Source organism: Oreochromis niloticus, linkage group LG9 (genome assembly GCF_001858045.2).
Source record: "Oreochromis niloticus isolate F11D_XX linkage group LG9, O_niloticus_UMD_NMBU, whole genome shotgun sequence".
Lineage (NCBI taxonomy): Eukaryota > Metazoa > Chordata > Actinopteri > Cichliformes > Cichlidae > Oreochromis > Oreochromis niloticus.
This window is the reverse complement of record NC_031974.2, coordinates 21,670,135-21,692,341: the sequence shown is the minus strand read 5'-3', so window position 1 is coordinate 21,692,341 and position 22,207 is coordinate 21,670,135. Positions and strand designations below refer to the sequence as shown.

Sequence of the window (22,207 nt, the reverse complement as noted above, 5' to 3'; positions counted from 1 at the left end):
CCAGATTACTGTCGCTGCCCTCAAATAACAGCCGCACCACTCAAAGGCAGATCTTTAACCAGTAACTGTGCTTCCTTAGGCATTATATGTTAAACTGACACTCAGACGCAACTATTGAACCTTCTTCTCTTCTACAATATAAGGCTCTACCTTAAAGCAGAATTGAGCGCTCATCAATTTCTTCACCAAAATACTTCTCCTATAATCTTTTCTGACTAAAACCCCAGTTCAAGGCTAGTAACAAAGTTTTGCAGCGACCATCACCCATGTGCCAAAAATGCCCAACCCTGCTGCTCAGAAGAGCAGCCCACCCACAGGTGCATTTACATTCCTCAAATACAGAAAAAAGTAAATTCACACAACCTGAAGTAAATGTCTCTTTAATCAAGACTAAAGCTGGATAATCCAAGTTTCCAATTAGATTTAGATACTCAGTGATTCAACTGAAAATATGTAGCTAACATGGTGTAAATATCCATCAAGGTCCATTTTATGAAATCCATTCAGCTTTCTCCATCAAGGTTTCTCTCTCATACATTCCTGTCATCCATACAGTGCCAGGTTAATGACATTATGCCCCACCATCCAAAGTAATTTATAAGCGATCAATGTAACAGCATGAGTCTTTCCATCGGCATTTGTTAACACTGCAAAATGTGTGTGTGTGTGCGTGTGTTTGTGTTGACACCACAAAGCCTGCCTTCTCGTTCCATCCCACCATTGTTCCACAAATCATAATAGTTCATTCCTGTTTTTCACATTTGCTTTTCTCCCCCCAGCTGATGCAGAGGTGTGCATGCAAAACTGGTGGGACCGCGAGTGATCTCTGGATACACATCCACCGAGTATCCAGATGTTAAATTTTTGTCTTCATATGCCCTTTCATAGCTCTTTTGTGTCACTGAAATCTGCTTGATGGTGACATGTAGCTGGCCAGTGTGTAGAGGCCCACCTTCATGTGATTTTCTGTGTAACACGCCAATAATATCTATTTGGATTTTATTTTTCCATTTTGATGGGAAACGAGTCTTTACATGCAGCATATTTTCTTGGCATTGCCCAACCCACAGCTGATGAAGCTGCTGTTGGGTCCATGTACAAAGTAAAATGTTTATTAGGCCAAACACACTGAAATATGTCAATTCTGATATAGTCAAAAACAAATGTTGCTATGCCAACCAAACCCAGACAGGTTAGACTACCTCTCCTAGATAAGATACTGTTTTGGTTGTTCGGCTTTGACATGCAAACTGCCGAGTGCATGTAAAATTTGCATTGACATCACAACAACGAAGACTGTTGATAGAGTGTTGATACAGTGTTAATCAGTTTGGTGTCAACTCCAAGGAAATGGTAACATTTAAAAAGCCAGCAATAGAGTTCAATAGGCTCATCGAGCTAAAAAAAATGTAAAAACATGTTTTTCTCCACTAGTACTACGTTTCACCGACCACTAAAAATAAAGCATCTATCCTGAAAGGCCACAAGGGTAGCTCCTTATTAAAAGTAACACTGACAATTGCTTGTCTTGTGAAAATGGGGCTAGGCAGTCTTTGTCATAATCAAGGCTGTAGTTAGTGTTGATGAAGCGCAGATGAACATGTTTACTGAGACTTTGGATGTCTACAACACTGAGTGAACTGCTTTCATGAAATTGTGTTTTTATTATACCCGTCTCTTTTCCTATATCTTTTCTTTGACATATGCTCTCTGTGAAATAATGAAAGATAATAATTAAAATACTAAAACTACACTGAAACTAACAAAAACTGAACTGAAATGAGAAGATGCCCTCTGGAAACGAACTGAAACTACACTGAATTAAAAACAACAAGTCATATTACACAATTATTACAGCAATGACTATCCCCGTTTGACCCTTCCGTAAAATACAGGCTCAAAGGGCCCCACCCAGCAACTGCAAAGCCAGTCCACTGTAGCCAGTGCTTCCTTTGGACAAACAGATGAGGAAGTGGAGGGTGCGATGGGAGAACGGATAATGCTAGATGGAGTGAAACAGATAGAGGGGAAGGAAAAGGTGAAAAAAAGAAGAAAGCAGTGAGACTGAGGGAAGAGTCTTTGAAAGATGCAGGAAGCTGGCTAAAGGGAGGGGGGCAACTTGAAAGGTTGGAAAAAAGGAGGAGAAAGATGTGACAAAAAAAGCATTAAGGGGAAGGACACAGCTATGAGAGGGGAGATGGGGATAGAAGAAAAATAGCAAAGAAAAGATTATGTACAATTCACAAAAGTAGAGATAAAAGAGCGGCATTTCTCACTAAACCAGTAATTGTGTGATGTGTGTGTTATGTCTACATGCTTATCACCAATCATAGTTAGTGGAACGGAAAACACATTCTCATCCACATTGTTAAAACAGACACACAATAGGCAAGTTATCTCTGGAAAATGACAAAAATCTGAGAGTACACTTACCAATTTGCTGTGATGGTATTTGCAATATCCACAGTATTTGACATTGTCTGCATCTGATCCCTGTTCCTCACATAACAATCCTGCAAACTGGGCACTGTGGTGGAGAGCAGTGGGGAAAAAAAAAAAAATAGATGCACCGATTCAGACAGTCAACAAAAAAATATTATGATTTGTACACGAGGAAGAGGAATATTGGCTTGGACAAGATGAAGAAATTTTTATTAAAATAAGAGAAAAAAAGAGGAAAATAAAAGGTCTACTTCCTTTTCTAAAACAGGGCTACTGTCATTTCTGTTACATAACCCAGAGATACTGAAACAACTTTTTTGTGCCTCATTGCACAAATTTATGTTTGAATAACGGCTCTGATTGTAGCAGTGCATAATTACTTGGAGAAAACAATGCAGATTCAGTGCAGTACTCCACTAATAATTGTGAGTAACTAGAAACTTATCCAAATACACACAAGCTTGACATCCCAGAGCTACATTACCAGCAGCACAATATGAAATTAGCTCATTTTGAGATGTGGAGTTCTGGAGTTTCTAAACTCCTGCTGCATGTTTTGCAGGACGTAATCCAATTTATTAGCTAGTTAGCATGCCATTAAGGAACAGTATGGATGCAAAACCCAGCTGCTATCACTTCTTAAACTTCTTAACCCAACCTCATTTCCTGGACTTGTGACAGCAAAGACCCTGCTGGAAACTGAGGACGTGTAGCCTCTCCTGGAAATTACCACAGAGGCTAGCTGTTGGATGATTTCTATGAGTAGCATTGGCGGCAATGCTACACAGCTGCTCCAATGTAAATGTGAAATATCCATTAGAATATGCACTCTGTAAGGACAGAACTACTTCATCCTTTCATTTTGGACTGACAGGCAAGTTAAGTGCTTCAGTAAGTCACTACTGCTGCTTGAAAATCAAAGTGGTATTACCAAAGAGTACTACTGCTAGCCAGTTAGCATTAGAGCCCAACATATTGATACATCGGCCAATATTAGCTGTTTACAGATATAGTGGTATTGGCATTTATAATGGTCGATAAATGCGCTCAGCTCTTAAACTAATGTAAGACAAGCAATCACAGCAAACATGCAGGCAAAAAATGCCAAACGTGTTGGCATTATTAACATTTAAAGTTACTCAATATATATTTTCTGGCATGCTTTTTTTTTTTTTTTTTTGCCCAGTTCTGTCAGCATTAAAGGCTACAGGTCTTGAAAGCGAGTGAACAACTGAAGAAACAAAGTGCGTCTTTGTCAAGTGAGGTTAATGAGATGCAAGTGAGTCTCACCATGTGACATGGAAGGCCTGTCTGCAGCCATGTTTGTTGCAGGTCATACAGGCTCCAGTGGCTGCTTTACTCTCTCTCCCCTGGTCCTCACAGATATAACATGTCTGTACACGCAAACATACAGTTAGGGGAACCCATTTCAATTTAAACACATAAGCCATTTTCACACATGCATTTCAGATGATTGGACATTAAATGGACTTTCCATTGTCAGGGTGACAGCAGAAAGTCTATGTAATTATTCAGAGATTTCACAGGGGCTGATCTGGGCCATGTGAAGTGCCTCCTGCACGATCTACCCAGGCGCTCCACCTCACTTAAGGGAATATTTCCAGTAGTGAGAAAACGTATGACACAGACAATTCCCTGTTGGGTGCTACAAATGAAAAACGGCAACTTCAGACAATGCCTGGACTCGGTTCTCCTGACATTATCCCAACCAGAGTGCACGTGTGAAAATGGCTGGACTTAATTACTCACAGTATGACATTATACATCTGTTTTTGTAAAGTCTAAGAGCACAGATACATTTGTTACCTTATTGTAGCGCTCATGTGGCACAGACTGGAGTACTATGGGCTCCATAGTTGACACATTAGCAAACTCCACCTCAGGTATGTAAAGGGCACAAACCACATGGGCCCAGCCTGTAAAGATACACAAAGAAGACTTATCAGACCCTCTACGTCTACCAGATATAGGTTCAGAGGTCATTTGTGGTAACATTTCACAGTTTACGAGTAGAAATGTTAACCGCCTGCAAAAGTCCTCAAAAGTAATAAAATGTGAGCAAAGTTCATTTTGTCAGTTTCAAGTTTTCCCAATGTAGTAAAGCTTTACGTGGGAAGTGGACACAGTAAACCCAGAGGACAAACACAATTTCATCTGATGGTCAATCACAAAATTGACTTTTCTTTTATTTGTTTTTTAATGGTTGAAACTAAAAGCCCAAACCAACACAGCCACTGTGGGCCCCTTCCCAATCATCATGCTGAATCAAGAGGTGGGAATACCCCATGATATGATATTACACTACAATACTTTACTTACAATGTAACAGTATTTCAATTATTACCATTTTGTGCTATGCTGAGTATTGCAATAATTTATCACCTGTTTTAAACAGCAAATTATGTCAACAAAGTTAAACTTTAAGGTTATCCCCTAGTTGAAACTATATTATATATAAATCATCTCCTTTAAAGCTGTGCAGTTTCACACAAACCTAAATATGTAACTTTAGGGTTGCTGATAATAAGTCAGTGTGAACCTCATTTCTTGGAGTTTTGATCTAGAATCTCAAATGCTTCAATTTGTAAATTGGTAGTTATCTACCTAAGCAGCCATTCACTGAGCCTTAACACATGCACAGCTTCCTGTCAGTGAAGACAAACTGGGGGCAGCAGAATGACAGTGACGCATGGTGGAGTGGCAGCAGAATTGACGACGAGCTGAGGAGGAGTTGGAGGAGGTGAACAGGAGGTCAGATGGAGGTGGGAGTCTCCTGCTACACTGGAGGTGTCTGTTTTTCCCCCCATAGCGGAAACAAAAACAGGCTTAAACTTACAGTTGAACCCCTGACCTGCCTTTGACCTGGTGAGCAGGACAGGGGGAGGAGGGCAGAGGGCGGGACAGAGGGGAGGGAGCGAGTGTAAAATGGGGGCATGTTGTTGTTTTGAAGTCCCTCCAAGAATCTGGAAGAGGCCTATAAAACAGGACTATAAAACTGGCACAACCTTCCTCCTCAAACTCAGCGTTCACACTTTAATCCCACAAGAACCGAACAAAGCATCGTTTTACCGACATCTGTGACGTCAAGAAGTTAACAGAGTCCACTGCGCTGAGACAAAAGAGTTCAAATGTGGTTCGTTACAAATGAGGCAAAGGGCTGCGAGCTTCTGATAACGGCTTATTAGCTCCTTTGATAAACACTTAAAACATTAGGAGCCATGTGGTCTCTGCTGTCACAGTACAGTAATAAACTTTACAATGACGCTCCAAATCAACACCCAAAGTTTTCAAACTGCTGCCTCAGGTTTAACATGTCTTACAACCAACCTGTGGCAACCAAATGTGTTTCAATCAAGTCCCAATTAAATATATGAAGACAGATGATGATTGAAAATGATCATTTTTAATCTTAAGCTTTAAATGGAGACCGGGAAGACGGATAAAGACTGAATTTCTGCCTTTCTATGCCATTCATTTCTTCTCGGTCTGCTATATGTTAACATGATGGATCAAATACCCATTTCAGACCTTGCTCTGCTTTATTACGGTCCCACCTGAAACAACAACTACCACCACACAGATCAACAAGTGAAGAGGAACTGATGAGCGGAGTAACAGAGTTGGGAAAAAGATTGTGAAAGAAAAATGGGAGGAAAAACGAGGGAGAGAGGGGTCATGGGAAGGGTAAAATAAAAGAGAAAGTAGTAAAATGGTGTGTGTTAGTGTTGTCCTGATGCCTCCCTGCAGGCCTGGACACAATCCCACAGCTGTGCCTCTCTCTGCCTGACTCAAACACACACACACACACACTCACATGCACACAGAATATTTACAGTCTCCAACAAGCTGACCTCCCAATGAACCCGGTGTGGAGACTCCTCACAGGCTATGCACTATACCCATCCTGTCCCGCCCCCCCATAAACATACACACACTGACACACCCTCATAAAACATGGACTGGCAAGGACGCTACAGAGGCAGCACATACAACAAACAGCAACATAACTCTCCCAGCATGCTTACAGCCCTTAAACTTGCTGGTGACATGCAATTAATGACAAAATCCACAAGAGGCTAACCACAGATGGCAGCATGTATGAGTGTGTGTGCGCAGCTGAGAAGAAGCCTACCTCCGTTGTCCGTCCTCTTGAGCGCTCCATCTTTGTGGGGACAGAGCTCGCACCTCTGTGGGTAAAGACGAAACATCAGGTCAGAAACAACAGGTCAAAATCATCTGCTTACTCGAGGTATGACAAATATGAGTGTAAGTGAGAGGAGCTGGCCTGTCGCCCGGACTTGGGCACACGGCCAGAAACTCTCTGGGAAAACACCTTCGCTACCTGCCACCTAAGGTTGTGTTTTCATCCAAGTGCGTGTACTCAGTTGCAGCAGCAAACTTCATTTACTTATTAATCCAATTAAAGCATCCCAAATCCTTTAGCAGTAAATAGCATATGAAATAGACCTGAGCTGCTACTTTGCTTCAAATCTGGCAATGTGTTGCCATAAAATAAGGATCAAAGGTAATCCTTTTACTCGGTGTCATTTCAATAAAGCTTGGCATAACAACTATTTATTACATTACATGCATTTTTTTACTAAGTTTATAAATCAGACATGGAGTTTAGGAGTCTGAACTACACACTGACTTTTCTAGAAAAGCTGGAGACACAAAAATCATGGCCATTTAGTAAATGACCCATCAGCTTCAAGGTAAAGTTTTTGTACACACAAAGACCGTTACAAATGCACTTAGGTAACCCATTGAGGGTCATCCTAGCAAACCAAGCATTTTTAACATGACAGCAGAGTACTTTGAGACTTTTGTGGTTGAAACTTTGCAAGTTATTGTCAAATTTCTTTTATTCCTCCATTAGTTTCAAGAGTGAAAAGAAAAACAGTTTGCCATCATGATAAATATCACCAAAAGTATATTTGCTTTTCACACGTGAACAGAGAAAGTAGGCAGATCATTCCAGCACCTGTGTCAACAGCAACATGAAGTTAATCTTGGACTGACAAAGTCTAGTCCAGTCCTTAAAGGTTTAAAGACATCATATTAATTTGAGAGGACAACCTTATCCAACCATCCTGTTGCAGTTATTGGAAATGCAACGTTTGCCAAGGCTGTGTTCAGCAGGAACATAACCACGAACTACTTTTGCACTATAAAGTTACACACCGAGCGCGTACGCACACTGAACAAATTGCATTTTTGCAGAAAATTTGTACTTTAAAAAAACAAACAAACAAACAAACAAACAAACAAAAAAACCCACTGTGGGAAAAAATGAAGTCAACATCAGACGGTGACAAGCAAGACAGACAAGACAGGGCAAGACAAGGAAGAAACTGAGATTCTGGGTTTATCCAGTTCTCATGAGGGGGCAGCAGCAGGGAGAATTTTATGGTTTGATCCAGGAGTCGAAGCTGTAGCTGTACATATTTTAGGGTGTCAGTGGGGCAGTTTGAGCTCTTGTTGGAGAAGTTGGGACCACATCTGAGGAAGCAGAGAAATAATTCCAGAGAGCCGACTGACCCGGAGCAGCGTCTAGTTCTGAGTCTGAAGTAAAACAGTATTGTTTTACTATTTTTATATGGAGTACCAGTGCGTGTTTTGAGCTGCGAGTGCACATGCTGCCAAATGCAGCAGTCTGATTGCTCAGATCTGTCTACTGGAATCAGAATAATCAGGCTTGGCTAAAAAAAAATTAATAAATAAATGTTGCAAATTTGTCCAGCGGAATTATGCAGTCGGTGTGAACAGCTGCATTAAAAATAGGTGAGTCCAAAAAAATATTTGCACAGATTTTACACATCGGGTGTGTAAAGCCCTTAATACAGGGTTTATGAAAACGTAAAATCCAATTTCAAAATGCTTTCATTCCACAGACGTTCAACGGTAACAACTGAAACAGGTACTGTTAGAAAGAGCAGATTCCTGAGTTTCACGTATTTCCCGATAGGCAGCACAACAACAGCGGCTGCAGTGACTCCAGACATGCTCACAAAAGTATGGGAGTCTGACTATGGACATATGCCATGCATCCAGAGGGGAACACATTTAGCACTTGCAAACATTTTGCATGTAAAACTTTATATTCAGCTAGGCATTTTAAAATTTACCACAAGCTTCCATCTCCATTACTTCAAAAACCGCAGCCTTTTGAAATCGGATGATTCTTTTTGATACACCCGGTTTACCACACACAGCAAATATTATCTGTCTAACAAGCCACACTGAAACAGTTTCAAGGCTTAAAGAGGTTCAAGCTTTAAAAAATTATTTAGTTAAATGTGATAGTAACTGGAACAGTATGCAGATTGCTGGCTAAAAGACAGGCATGACGCATAGGACAGTAGGAAGATGCCAAAGAAAAACCTGCTGGTGCAGGCAGTTACACCACATAAAGTAGGAGTAGCAGCCAAGTCTGTGAGGACCTGTAATTTATTCTTCCTAGTTAATATGCCCCCGTATACTGCAGCTTCCACCAATCTGTACAGAGATTTAATATAGAATGGTACACATGGCCATTTCATCTTAAATGAAAGTTTGCTTAATTCAAGCAAGCTTTCAAGTCTCACTAGGGAGCGGTACAATGATGGGTACTGCTCAGTAATAAAACATGTCATTCAATAATATAAAATTCATTAAAATCTTCTGTTTAATAAGTCAGAGTAAGCTGCTGTCAGGTCAGTTCTGTATAATCTAACTAACTGTTGCAGTGTGATGACCCTCACACTGTATACCAAAAACACATTATAGAAGAGATGGGCAGTAAGTCGCTACATATTCATATGTATTATGTTGGCATTTTCTTGTGTGTAGTTGACAAAAATTATCATCTTTAAATATTAAATCACTAACCCATGTTTGTATAATAAGCTGCCATCACTCCAACCATATAGAGCCGTAGCTGCTTCTCACACAGACGAGCATTTCAAACATATCAGGGGTGCTAATCTGACCCATGTGTTTGCCTGCGTACTCATGAATCCTGGTGTCACATGTCAGTTATATGTGGAAATGCTGACACCTGACAATGATTTAAAAATAATATTGATTGAATGCATTAATAGGCTGAACGACCTAAATATTGTCTCGACTAGCAAGCTATTAGTGATCACTCTTGACCATCATCCAGTAAAGGTCTTAAACCTGGTGGCTGCTGCCACCAGGGATGGGGCTGGGAATTTGGTATAATTTAATGTTCATGTAGTGCTATCCAACCACTATAACACTCATCTCTAATTGTGAGTGGCACAGACAGAACTGAGTGGCTACTTATGTGCAGCTCTCACAGCTCGCACACAGGAGGAGGGAAACAGACTCCCTTACTGCTTTCATGAGGAGGAGGAAGTCAGCCATGTGCTGTTAATCAAATGGCCTTGATTAATTGATCATCAACAAGTGTGAGTGCCTCTGTAGGGGAAAAAAAAAAGACGTTTGGGCAGCTTCTTACCGGAGGTAGATATCCAGGCAAATTCACCTCAAGGTCAGGCTGTGCAATGCTTAGAGAAATGCAAAAAACCTGAAAGCTACATCTCAGACTGTTCAGGCCTCAGTTATCACGTTAAATATTAAAGTCACGACAGAACAATTACAGAATGACTGAATAAATAAAGCCTGTTGGGAAGGTTTGTCAGGAGAAGGCCAGAAGAACATGGCAACATGCTTAGTTTGCAAAGTTAGCTCTGAACAAACCACAAGACCTCTGGAACAATGTCCTTTGGACAGACAAGACCAACAACTGTCAAGCACAGTGGTAGAGGGGTGATGATTTGGGCTTGTTTTGCAGCCATAGGCGCTGGGCACCTTGCAGTCATTGGGTGGACCATGAACTCCTCTGTATACTAAAGCACTCTAGAGTCAAATTTGAGGCCATCTGTCTGACAGCTTAAGCTTGGCTGAAATTGGGTCATGCAACGGGACAATGATCCTACACACAGATCTCGGCTTAGTTTTTCAAACAACTGCACAGAATCCTGGGGAAACTCTTTCATGTGACTGTATATGAGAGGGACATCCTCCAATCACAGCTGACTTTATTTCCATACAGAGATGAATGATTTAACCTGCTACAATTACACTACATAAGTGGTCTTAAAAAGAGAACAGGATGAACAGATAAACACAATATCAAGTCATAACATCCAACAGCAAAGCCCGAGCGACTGTGAGCATCAACAACAGCCAAGTGTAACCAGTGCTGAATGTTTTTTCTACATCATTGGCATAAAGAGCAGGGTTGCTCTGTGTGAGCGTACAGGAATCACAAAAATGTGTCACAGTCCCTTCAGTGCTGCACGTACAAAACTAATAATTTAATTGAATATTAAAGAAAATAAAGCCCCAAATCCTCTTGCTGTGTATCACCATATAATTCAATCAACTGCAGTTGACCTTCAAAATCAAATGATATGTTGAATATTCAGGATGAAGTGTTAAATATAGAGCAAACGTATCTTTCCTTCTAGCTTCGATTTGTGACTTGGGTTTCAAAAATACAACTGAGCTGTATGCGAATTTTAATTACTTACAAGCAGGTCGATGTGTAATGTCAAACCTTTCTGCTAATGTGCAGAAATTAGAAGTAATTATACAAATAGTCCCCTCCCCCCAACTGCTTTGTTCACAAAATGTCACGCATTGCTACAAATCTCTTTAAGAATTCCATTTAAGATTTTTTAAACATATTCAAACTGTTTACAGTAAAAAAAAAAATCATCACATTTTCACACACTGACATATTAAGATACAGAGGTGCAGTACTATGGTGTCTCTATAGTCACCAAATCCTGGTGACTAACAGCACGTTAGTGTGATGTCTAACAATTTTAATATCTATGTTTATAGTCTTTGACTTCAAAGAAATAAATGCACATTAGCATTATTACTACATTATTGTTGCAGGCAGCAAATCCATCACAGGTCATGAACAATGACAAACGGGCAAAAACAGAACCAAAAAACAAACAAATAAACAAAAAAGAAAGAGCCACCATACTCGGAAATATTCTAGGATCACTCTGTGCTTTTAATGGAATTAACCCACACGGCACAGACACGACACAAATACTACAGACCTCAGCTTCGACTGCATTTGACTGATCGGCGTAAACTCTCTGCGCCCACATGCTGGCGGGAGCATGTGTCACCATGGTTACCGTATTGTTTACATTTACACTGCTTATGCAGTTAGATGCTGCAATTGGTTTCGGGACAGCTTCCAAGCAGCAGATTGATTTATTAGGAGTGTGACTGTTGAAATAAGCTTAAACCACATGTCTGCTATTACAAAATTATGTTTGCTCCATTTGATTTCTGACCATAAACAAAACTGCACCAAGAGTCCACTTGGAAATGTACTCGGGACATATTCTGAAACCATTTTTTAAACTTAAAATGTTGTTTTTTTGTCTACACCACAGTTCTTACCAGCCAATATTAACCATACTAGCTGGGCAAACAGACCACAGTTTATTTGTGTGGATGATTTCAATTTGGCATAAATCTACTTTTCGGAGGAATCTCACAGATTGTATCAAAACAGCAGAGTCCAAGCTTTCTTACTCCACATAAACTAAGCAAAAGAGTGACTGGTTATAACACGATTCCAACCGATGCACATCGGAGCCACACTTGGGATTGGAATTTACATCCTAAATAAAACATCCTCAGAGAAAAGTCGAAGTGGTGGAGATTTCCACTCTTGCAGACTTTTGTGAGTTATCGGTAGCTTCTTTTTTTCTGCCTTTTTTCCACTAACACCTACTCGAGCTGGTTTTTAAGGTTCTCCGTTGGCTACCAGGTACATTTTTTTAAGTGAGTTGATCCAGAAATGTGAACAGAATCACTGCCACTATTGGTCAGTCAATGGCATCACTCAATGAGTCATGAAGCGACTTCTTCAGAAGACTCAAATCCGCCATTTCCGCGTCCCGACAACAAGGGAAATGTCTACACACAAACCAGCACTGAGATCCAACAACGAGCTGCAGACATCTTTTGTGACAGACTGAGCAGCAGGTATGCCATAGCCTCCATGTACTCCATCGTTGTGTTGTGTTAAGCACAAATGACATGCTGGGACTTTTGGCCCATCTTTCTATAACACGCACATTAAGGTGGTACGACTGAAACAGAGTAGAGCAGAGTCGAGCAGAGAAGGTGCTAGCGGAAATGTGGCATAACTGGAGAGGATTCTTATGAACATGATCATATAGTTTAACCAAATTTGTGACAAGGATCATTACTTGAATCATGATTCTACCCTCAAAACATTGACTTACGATCTCACAACACTCTCACAAATGAACTTGAGCCATTTGTTTTTTTGCAGTGCTAAAGAGTTGCAAGTCTTGTTGTACAGGCTGCAGACTACTAGAGAAGCAATTACAAGCTCCCTCAAGTCTTTCCTGACATTAAAGAATATTGCAGAAGAAAAATGCTGTGGGACTTGTTTTTACAACCGCTTTTATCCAGGATTTCTAAACAGACACAAAAATGACGCACCACCCAACCTGGTGCCATTTTCTCGGCTCGCTTATTAACAATAGGATGGTTCAGGATAAGTCCTGTGATTGTAGGCATTAAATCATCAGTGATGAAAGGGTAGAGGGCTTTGTGACTCACCACGCGGGCTGCTCGCTCCTGAGATTCACACTTTCTGCAGAACCAAGGACCAGTGGGCACCTGCACAATGCCATAGCAGGCTGGGGTAAAGAAAGAAACAGTGTCAGTCACAGTAACCACAACACAGTCGGTCTTAAAAAACATTTTCATAACAAAATCAAGCGTGACAACACCTGATAACATCTTCATAAACTCCTCACACGTGCCAGAAACTGAGACGTGCGAGCTGGTTTGGATGGAGGAGAGCAGGTTTTTGATCTAACAGACTGCTGAACACGCTGCTTTAACAGACGCTATTTTTATACCACTGCACTGACATCGTTTCCTTGTCCTACAAAATATTTGGGACAATGGAGAAATCACTAGCAAACCATTGTCATTGGGAATCTATATTGGCATCAGTTATTACCCCATACACAAAGATGTTTCGCTGAAACAAGCCACCGCATTTATTTGGCTTCCAACACAACTCTACAAAAATTTTGAGGAAATGTCAAAATCATAACTGGCTACATTTAAAGCTATACTAACTAAATTAGAGGTTATGTTTTTCATTAAACTTTCTACATGGATGATGCATTAACAAGGTCACAGATTTATAATTTACACTTTATACTTCCACACTACAAGGGCAAAAACCCTGATTTACATTATTTAAATAGACTTGTTTTCAATTTAAATTATAACACATTTTCCGTTTTCAAGTTTGGTTTAAGAGAATCAGACTTGTTGTAAAGGTACAAGCACAAGGCAGTGCTACCCTAAATGCGGCCAGACTACCCTAAATAGCCTACCTCTACACATTTCGAGATTATCTCGGATCTGACCAGAGCCCATAATCCGCTGGAATAAACAGCTATAATCCAGATTTTAGAGAACAAAACATCCAAGGGTGACAGAGTTCAAATGAAGACACGAGTGACCAAACTTAAAGATGAAATACCAAGATCTTCTGAACACACTACGCAATTCAGTTTGAAATATTATAAGAAAGAGCGAATTAATTACGTGCAGTTTTATTTGCTACTCTAACAGCAGTTAGTGTTTGTCGCTGTTTATCTTTTTCTTTAAAAGCTTTAGTGTATTGCATCCAAAATTTCCTGCACATGCAAACTGTACCACATTCTTATAGAAATCCACCATGTTCCAAAAATGCTCAGTTATAACAATCAATCAAAACACTGGTCAATCAGATGGTGTTAGATACACCAGTTTACACGATTGTGTCATGTTTTTCTCTAAATCGCTGACCTCTACACACTAGAGATACAGCAAATGAATAGTCAGTGACGCGAATCAGTCGATTTCAAGTGTTTTTGTCAAAGACGGGTGACTGGACCAAATAAGAGTGGTCTGTGCACGATGCACAGACCGCAGGCAAATAGTGCAGAGCGCAGGCAAATAGTCTTGCTTGCGACTATTACAGTTAAATAAACCGCAAAAACATTCATAACCTAGTGAGATACCTAAAGAGCAAGCAAAGGGAAAGTGGCTAAAGCTAAGGCTAGCCACCCATAAATTAGCAGCCTCGGTATGAGCAACGGATCAAAGCAGTTATGAAGAAAATCATTTAGACAAGTAAAACAAAAAACACATTAAAAAATGATGTTCTGTTATCTGGTGAATTTATAAACATACTGTAAAATGATGCAAGTACCTGACATTTGTTTTGCTATACAAATCTGTTGCACCTGCTTTTTATTTTGAAAAGCTAGACTGCATCAAGTAAAAGTGGTTCAGTGGTTAATTATTTGTACCTCTTCCAGTAACAGAGTTCCCTATTTTCAGTTAAGTGAGAGAAGATCCTGTAACTTGCTGCAGTTTGGGGAATATTCTCAAATGTAATAATCTCATCAGCATGAACATAATATTTTGCTTTGAAAAAAAGTTTATTTCCATTTGTGTATGCTGTGAGTTATAACTAAACTATTTTCATAGTTATGGAAAATTAGGATTGGTCGAGAAATTTGCAATTGTTGCATCTTCATTATAGACTACTGAATGTTTCTAGTTAACTTAATCTGATAATAGCCTAACTTAAAAAGAAGCCGTTTCAGCTGCGGTTCAAGGGCAGATCATGACACGAGTAATGTCTGAATCAGGAGCCCCAACTAATCTTAACAAATGCCTCACAGGCTTTCATTAACCAATATTTCAGGAGAATAAGTAGCTTTCAAAGCTTCAAATGTTAGTTTTCCTTGAAAAAGAAAAAGTATTGTGTTTAGGGAAACCATATTTTCTACAGAGTACTGACACCTGACATCTTATGGAAGAAATTCAAATATTCAACAAGGTTTATTCGCAGATTTCTTCAACCTTACAACATTTAGCTTGAATTTGAACAGAGGGAGATAAATACAAAGAAAGTGTTAACGTCTGACCTGATGTGAGTGCTGTGAAGTATGTAACACTTTAGCTGTTTCCTATGTTTACTTACAATCACGCTGCTGCCAGACAGGGCTACTAAGCAGTCTAAACACTGCCACAAATTGTTACAAACAAAACAGTGCTACAAGTCCAAATACACTGCCTTGCACTGACTTCAGAGCTGCTGACATTTCAAATAGTATCCCACTGTGTTTGCCAAATGGACACATGACCAGCTATGTAAACAGTGGACGTCATCACGTGAGTGAGTGAGTGAGAGTTAGCGTGCAGAAATCACTGTTTTGCTTCTTGAACTGGACCCCCTAAAACACAAAACAAAAAATGCTTTCCACACCAAACTGCTTCCACTCTTTATCTAGAGCCAGTTTTATTTGTTTTTGTTTACTCCGTTGACTACATGCATGGTTTAAACTCCTGGTTTCGAGCTCACCTCTTAAGTTCATAGCATTTGTCAAGAGGAGAGTAACCCTCCTTCTCTGAGCACGTGACAGGTCTTAGTAGAGGGGGAAAAACAGCACGCCTCGCAGCTAGAAATGTGTGCATAAAGCTGCTGTCAGCCATCATCAGCAGAAGAGTACACAGGCCATGTTAGCTGCCAAGCCAAATCAGCGGAGGGGCCAGCAACATGCGTTGAGCCTGACCTCAGCCTGGCCTTGGTGAGAGCAGGAGGAGGAGGAGGCTCCATAACCTTGCAACAAGACAACGATAACTAGCCTGCGAGCTAACTGCTAGCTCCTAGCACAAGCTCCGCGGCTTACCTTGATGCACGGCGACATTGCAGCCGTGTCCGTCGCAGTACACCAGCGGGTTTTCCGCCCAGCCTCGCTCGTCTGAACACACACAGCACCCTCCAATCATTTCCTTCATGTTACTCGTCAAGAACTCGTCGTCCGCCGCCAGACAACGCTCGCCGGACACCATCTACGAAGAAAGCGGACATGCGGAGGAATACATAAAGGCGGACCCAAAGCTTCGCCGAAGACGCCTTCTCGCTCCCCTACGACGCCACTTTAGGTCCCGCTGGGCCGAAATGTCATGTTTTAAACGTGTTTACGTCCCTTTTTGACGCTGTATTTTCTTTCACCAAAACATCCCCGTCACGGCGCGACGGTGAGAAGAGGGGGAACTTCATAGAGGAGGGGAAGTGCGTAATGACGCAAGGCGCGTGTGTGTGCGTACCTACCGACAGGAAGTGAAAAGAGGATCGCCGGCAGCAAACATACCATTTTGGTTCCACATGGTTTCAAAGTTTGGAGCAGAGAGAAAAGCGAGACGGTCCAAAGCAGTTCACTTCATGAGGGAGGCAAATTTAAAAAAATAAAACAAAAACCCAGCGTGTAAAATAAGTTAATTTTGTAAAATAAGTTAATTTTGTTTCAACTCTAAGAGGACTTAATCTGTCCTGTGGAAAGCTGCTCTTCAAATGTTGTAGTTTGGTGAGAATTTTTTATTTTACATAATAAACACATTTAGAAAACACTAAATAAATTAGCGATTTCAGATAAATCTGTGATAACCCATTAAATAACTCACTGAAGTAGATCGTATTATTGTACACTATATTATACACTATAATACTCAGTTATGTCATCTAAAAGCAAAACAAAAACAATCCTCTGGGTTAAGCTTCTTAAATGAGACAGTTTACTGCTTTTCTCTGTTTTATATCATCACATTACCATAAAATATATCATCCCTTTTCCTCCAGCTCTCTCTCTCTCTTGGATCAAGAAAAAAGTTACGAGTATTTTCACTGGTCTTTACAGACATTGGTGAGCATTGTGAGCCTTCAGGTCATCAAAACTGATTTATTAATCAAGGAGCAAACTGACAGAGTAATCAGTAACGAAAACCTTTATTTTCTTGCAGGCCTGAATAAAAGTCCCTCAGACTGCCAGAAAGGAGCTTTCGCTGAGATAGAAAATTGCAGTGTCTGCTCTAAATGACTATTGGTGACCTCAAAGTATAGCACTCAGGGCTTTTATATCATTTAAGGTATTCTGTAATTATGACCAGGCTGTCCACACACACTGTACGTCTGTCAAGTGGATGCAGCCCTGGATAAATGCTGGATGTTTACACCTACAGAAACCCTTTTTGATTCAGAGGGTTTTAGCAGACTATACACACACACACAGACAAGATGTGTTTTAGCCAGTCATCTAGTAAACCATTGCCTGCATCATCATTTCTCTTTTCTACTATTTTATCAGAAGATTGTGTGCGGGGTTTTTTGGGGGGCACTATTGTCACTCTGGGTTGTAACTGTTTTCAAGTAACTGAATTATGCTACACCTCCTGCATTTGACTACAGTTACACATAGAAGACCCTAAAGGAATAGCTTTTTTACTGTAGAGTGGATAAACTAAAGGAAGGAATCAGGGTTTCCTTCGGGAATACATTTTTATCCTTGGAAGGACATGGGCTCTGGGACGCCTATATCAAGCTGCACATATCGCCTTGTCAATATACAGTTTTGTTTTGACAGCTCCTCATGCTGTTGCCAAGGATGCTCCAGAACACACATGCTATTCCAAGCACTCAGCTGCTGCTTGCATCACCGATTCCTCTGAGCGAGCTCCTGCTCTCGGTTTCCAGAGAAACGTAATGACTTGCCAATAATGCGCAAGAGCACACGAGCGTTCTCCGTGTAATATAGTGAGCGAGAGGTCCCTGGGAGTGCCTGCCCATTGTTTGCTTTAATTTCAAATTGCTCAAATGCTCCAGTCGACACTGGGCACTGCACTGAAAGGGGGTGAGGGGCTGGGGAAAAGGAGGAGGGGAAAAAAAGTGAATTGTGTGTGGCAGGGGAAAACCTATTAGAGCTGGAGAGAACAAAGGGAGGCGAAGGAGGGGGCAGCAGTTGTGGAGGGGCCCATATAGCTACTGAAATAGTGAAAATGGAAAATTATTATTATTTATTTTTTCACAACTTGCATTTGATTAAATCAAAGCTCGATTTATGCCTAGTGTTCCTCAAGTTGCAGGAGAAGAGCCCTCCCTGAGATAGAAAATTAAAGTCAGACAATCTACTCCCAGGTGACCTTAGACATTACATATAATTAAAGGTACTGTGTGATTATAACCAAGCTGCCTTATAGAATAACAATATTTGAGAGCTTTATAGTTCACCGTGTGTGTGTGTTGAGATGGTGATTTATGTTGAGAAAATGAAAAATGGTCCAATGTCTTTTTGCCAGCCAAAAAAAGTTGTGTATTGTCAGAGACACTCTGAAGAAAACCACGTTTTTTTTCCCCTTCACAATTCAAATGTATCCCATGCTGCAAAGTTTATGTGATGGGCTCCTGACTGATTTAGTGTATTCTGCACGCTGGGTGGCCTAATTCAGTTACTGATGTAGTAAATGATGTAGGCTACAGAAGCACATAATGTTTTGGGCAAGAGAGCTGAAATAAACAAAAGTTTTAAACAAAATTTAAAGCCAAGATAAAACACAGAACCAGGCACAGAAGTAGAAAATAGTTTAATTGTTTTGTCCTTTGATTGTGAGGTGTCCTCACTTACACTGTTCTTGTTAACTGTGAGATAGCTGACACTGATTTAAAAGTCAGAGGACTTCCATGTTTGAGTTCTGGTTATGTTTGTATGGTGGCTACGTTATGTTTTGGCGTCTCTTTGTTCAGAATGAGGAGCATGTAAAACATGCGGGGAGCAGGAATGACAACACGGCCAAAAAAAGCATAGGAAAAAAGCACCCCCCCCCCCCCACACACACACACACACACATGCACCCAGGGACCTATCGGCCATGTCTGCAATATCTCTGTGTAAATGCATTGTATAGCTGCACAAATGTTAGATGTACTTCCCTGCTTGCCTGGCAGTTATTAGTTACTGTTGTCCTGGTGATTGCATGCCTAACTCCATCTTTTCAAACTCCAAAGTTAATTATCAGAAAAAGAAAGGAAAAAAGACCCATGAGCAAAGAAACATGACGATGGTAATGAATTCTGAATTTGTTCCTAAATATTGAAGTGTGTGTGTGTGTGTGTGTGTGTGTGTGTGTGTGTGTGTGTGTGTGTGTGTGGCACTCTGGCAGGAATGTTTTCACAGACTGAGCTCATAAGCTTCAACAAATGACTACCAATAGGACTTTTATTTTGAAACAATAGCGTTCGCAAACAGATGCCAGATGCCTTTTTTCGGGTAAATTAACTGCGAGCGCTAAGGGTGTTTCCGTCAAATTGGAGATATAGGTTTGGCCCCATTATTTATGTATTTATGTATTTTTTTATAAAAGCAAAGTTAACCTGTATCAACTGTTTTAAAGACAAAGCGGTGACTTAGCTGCACATGCGCCGCGTGCTCTCTGTCCCCTCAAACGTGCGCTGGATTCGAGCATCCTTGAATTCATAAATTGCGCGCAATCAGCTATCAGTCAAACTATCATTACAAAGAGCTTTAGTTAATGTTATTCACCCGTAGTGGCCTAATAAATGCGTCATTAAATTTAAGTGAGCCTCATAGTCATTTAGGAAGTAATTATGGGCTATATGGCAATTTTATAGATATTTGGAATGATATTGTGTATGACAATGTGCATGTGGGGTTAAGGCAGGGCTGTCACATGTATGTTACCATCTGTATCTTTTTCCAGAGGACTCTGGAGGATCTGTTGGGGGGGGGGCTAACTGGCTGTTTGTGTGAATAGTCATTAGGTATTGGGGCTGCTGCTGAGTTAATATACATGACTGGGAGGAGAAAAGCGTGAATACACACCAAAAGTGACCTGAACACATTTCAGAACCATCGGTGTGTACCCCAGGTCTCCTCTATCTTGTGCGAGTAGCACAGGGGCCCAGGAAAAAAAATACAAACAGTTCCAACACGGCGGGGTGAAAGGTGAAGAGAACCCTCCCCCCACCACTGTCCGCACATACTTCAGGCTCGGATTGCATGTAAAATCACATTCTCCCTCAGTGGTGGTAGTGGTGGTGGTGTTGGGGGTGGTGGAGAGGAATTCATTGTTTTGGCATGGGGCAGTGGGTTTGTGTCATAAAAAAAAAGGTCTACGCGCTTACAAGTGCCTAAGCGTCCTTGACCAAGTGTCTCCGTAAAACTCAATGCAGAGAAAGTGAGATGGAGCTGCAGGAGGCGGCGCGGGTGTTTTGATGAGCGTTTAAAAAGAAGAAGAAGAAGAAGAAGAAAGCCCCCCCCACCCAACCCCTTTTTAAATAGGTTTTAAAATAATATCTTATGAACAAATTGCACAAAGACAAGATAAAAACGGATTACACAAAGTATAATTTTTTATTTTATTTTTATTTTTTAAATTGAAATAATACACACAATTAATCATAAATCAGTCAAGTGAAAAGTAGAGCAAAACACCAGGATGCAGACGTCATCACGTGTGTTTATTGATCATATCTGCATAAGTGAGTAAAGTCCTTACCCATAATCGGTTAAGCCTTGGACGTCCACGGTGAAGTTACAAATGCAACATATTATTGCTTAAAACTTATTTAGTATAAAAAATTGAAAAAGTTTAAAACGTCGTCTTAAAAAATTATCTATATTTCACTTTGGAAAGGAAATAAAAGCTACGCCATCATTTGGAATCTAGATCACAATGTCGCTCACTCCCAGTATGTTTTAAATATGTCCTACAGTTTACAGAGACCTCACCACATACAGCACAGTTACAATGGCAAGGCTGAGCGTGAGCCTTAACTGTGAGATTTAATCACGATCATTCCCCCACGCTTCACCAGCACACAGAGGGGCTGCTGCATAGAAACCTTCACCGTACTTGAGAACTCTCTCCCGGCCACTCGGTCTTGGTTCCTCCCGCTGGTCCCCGGCCGACATCCAAGCGCAATGGAGGGGGGAATAAGTGCCCTGTGGCATCTGTGCATGACAAAAGAGCCCCTGCTCTTAATTGGAAATACTCAGATTGGGGCAGATTTATACACACGCGGTAGTACATTTAAATTTTTTCATTAATTATTTGAATGTTGACTTGTTGTTAGATGTCTCCAAACTGACACTTTGGGGCGGTTAAGACATGAGGAGAAGAAAATCCACCGACAGAGGTGTTGCAAATTTATCCTGCGGCTTTACAGATGGTGTGAAAGTGCACAGTACTGTTTATTGATGCAGGCTTTTACATATTTATTTAAAAATTATTATTTCTGATTATATTTAATACTCGCAGTTTAATAAATAATAACAAAATATATAATAATAATAATACATCGATATAGGTGTGTGTGTGTGTGTGTGTGTGTGTGTGTGTGTGTGTGTGTGTGTGTGTGTGTGTGTGTCCTTCATTTTTACATTACTACATAGATGACGTGTCTTTGACAAAACCACAACTTTTTACAAAAAAGGTGAGTAAAATCTTCGTGGTTGTTATCCGACAAACTAACACACCAGTCTCTGTGCGTAACTGCAGGATGGATTTACGCTGCAGACCAGTCACATTCAGGGAAAAGCAACAAAACAAAGAGGATCGCTTTGGAGCTTACGCAAGTTTGAATTGCTTGCGTTTTACGTGAGAACCTTTGGCTATAAGCGATTAGAGGAAGTAGAAAAATATAACAACAAGGGTCTAGTGTGCCAAATAAGTAAACCCGGGTTATCCAAAGGACAAGGCGTGCAGTGGTCAGAATGTGTGATGAATCAAGCCTCGACTATCCATTCTTTCCTGCATCTCCCTAGGCCGGCCACGGTGCACAGTGTCTCGGGGATGT

The 22,207-nt window shown here is 40.7% G+C and overlaps 1 protein-coding gene and 1 long non-coding RNA gene across 4 annotated transcripts in view; one reads left to right on the top strand and one right to left on the bottom strand.

Moving 5' to 3' along the window:
- The window catches only part of mllt10 (MLLT10 histone lysine methyltransferase DOT1L cofactor), a 46,636-nt gene extending 30,008 nt beyond the window's left edge, over positions 1 to 16,628 (bottom strand). For 2 of the 3 annotated variants that reach the window (XM_005471754.4, XM_005471755.4), the window contains exons 1-6: positions 16,248 to 16,627; positions 13,102 to 13,181; positions 6,596 to 6,650; positions 4,270 to 4,379; positions 3,733 to 3,836; positions 2,434 to 2,527 (exon numbers count right to left, since the gene is read on the bottom strand). In XM_005471754.4, the coding sequence (XP_005471811.1) occupies positions 2,434 to 2,527; positions 3,733 to 3,836; positions 4,270 to 4,379; positions 6,596 to 6,650; positions 13,102 to 13,181; positions 16,248 to 16,410 (606 nt within the window). In that variant the 5' untranslated portion in view covers positions 16,411 to 16,627. Of the gene's footprint in view, positions 1 to 2,433; positions 2,528 to 3,732; positions 3,837 to 4,269; positions 4,380 to 6,595; positions 6,651 to 13,101; positions 13,182 to 16,247 lie in introns of all 3 variants that reach the window. The other variant, XM_005471753.4, reaches the window with a different exon arrangement.
- A 319-nt stretch (positions 16,629 to 16,947) lies between these two features.
- Positions 16,948 to 18,580, top strand: LOC109203587 (uncharacterized). The gene is made up of 2 exons (XR_002063348.2): positions 16,948 to 17,261; positions 17,359 to 18,580. It is a non-coding gene; the product is annotated as an uncharacterized LOC109203587 (long non-coding RNA).
- The last annotated feature ends 3,627 nt before the right edge of the window (positions 18,581 to 22,207 follow it).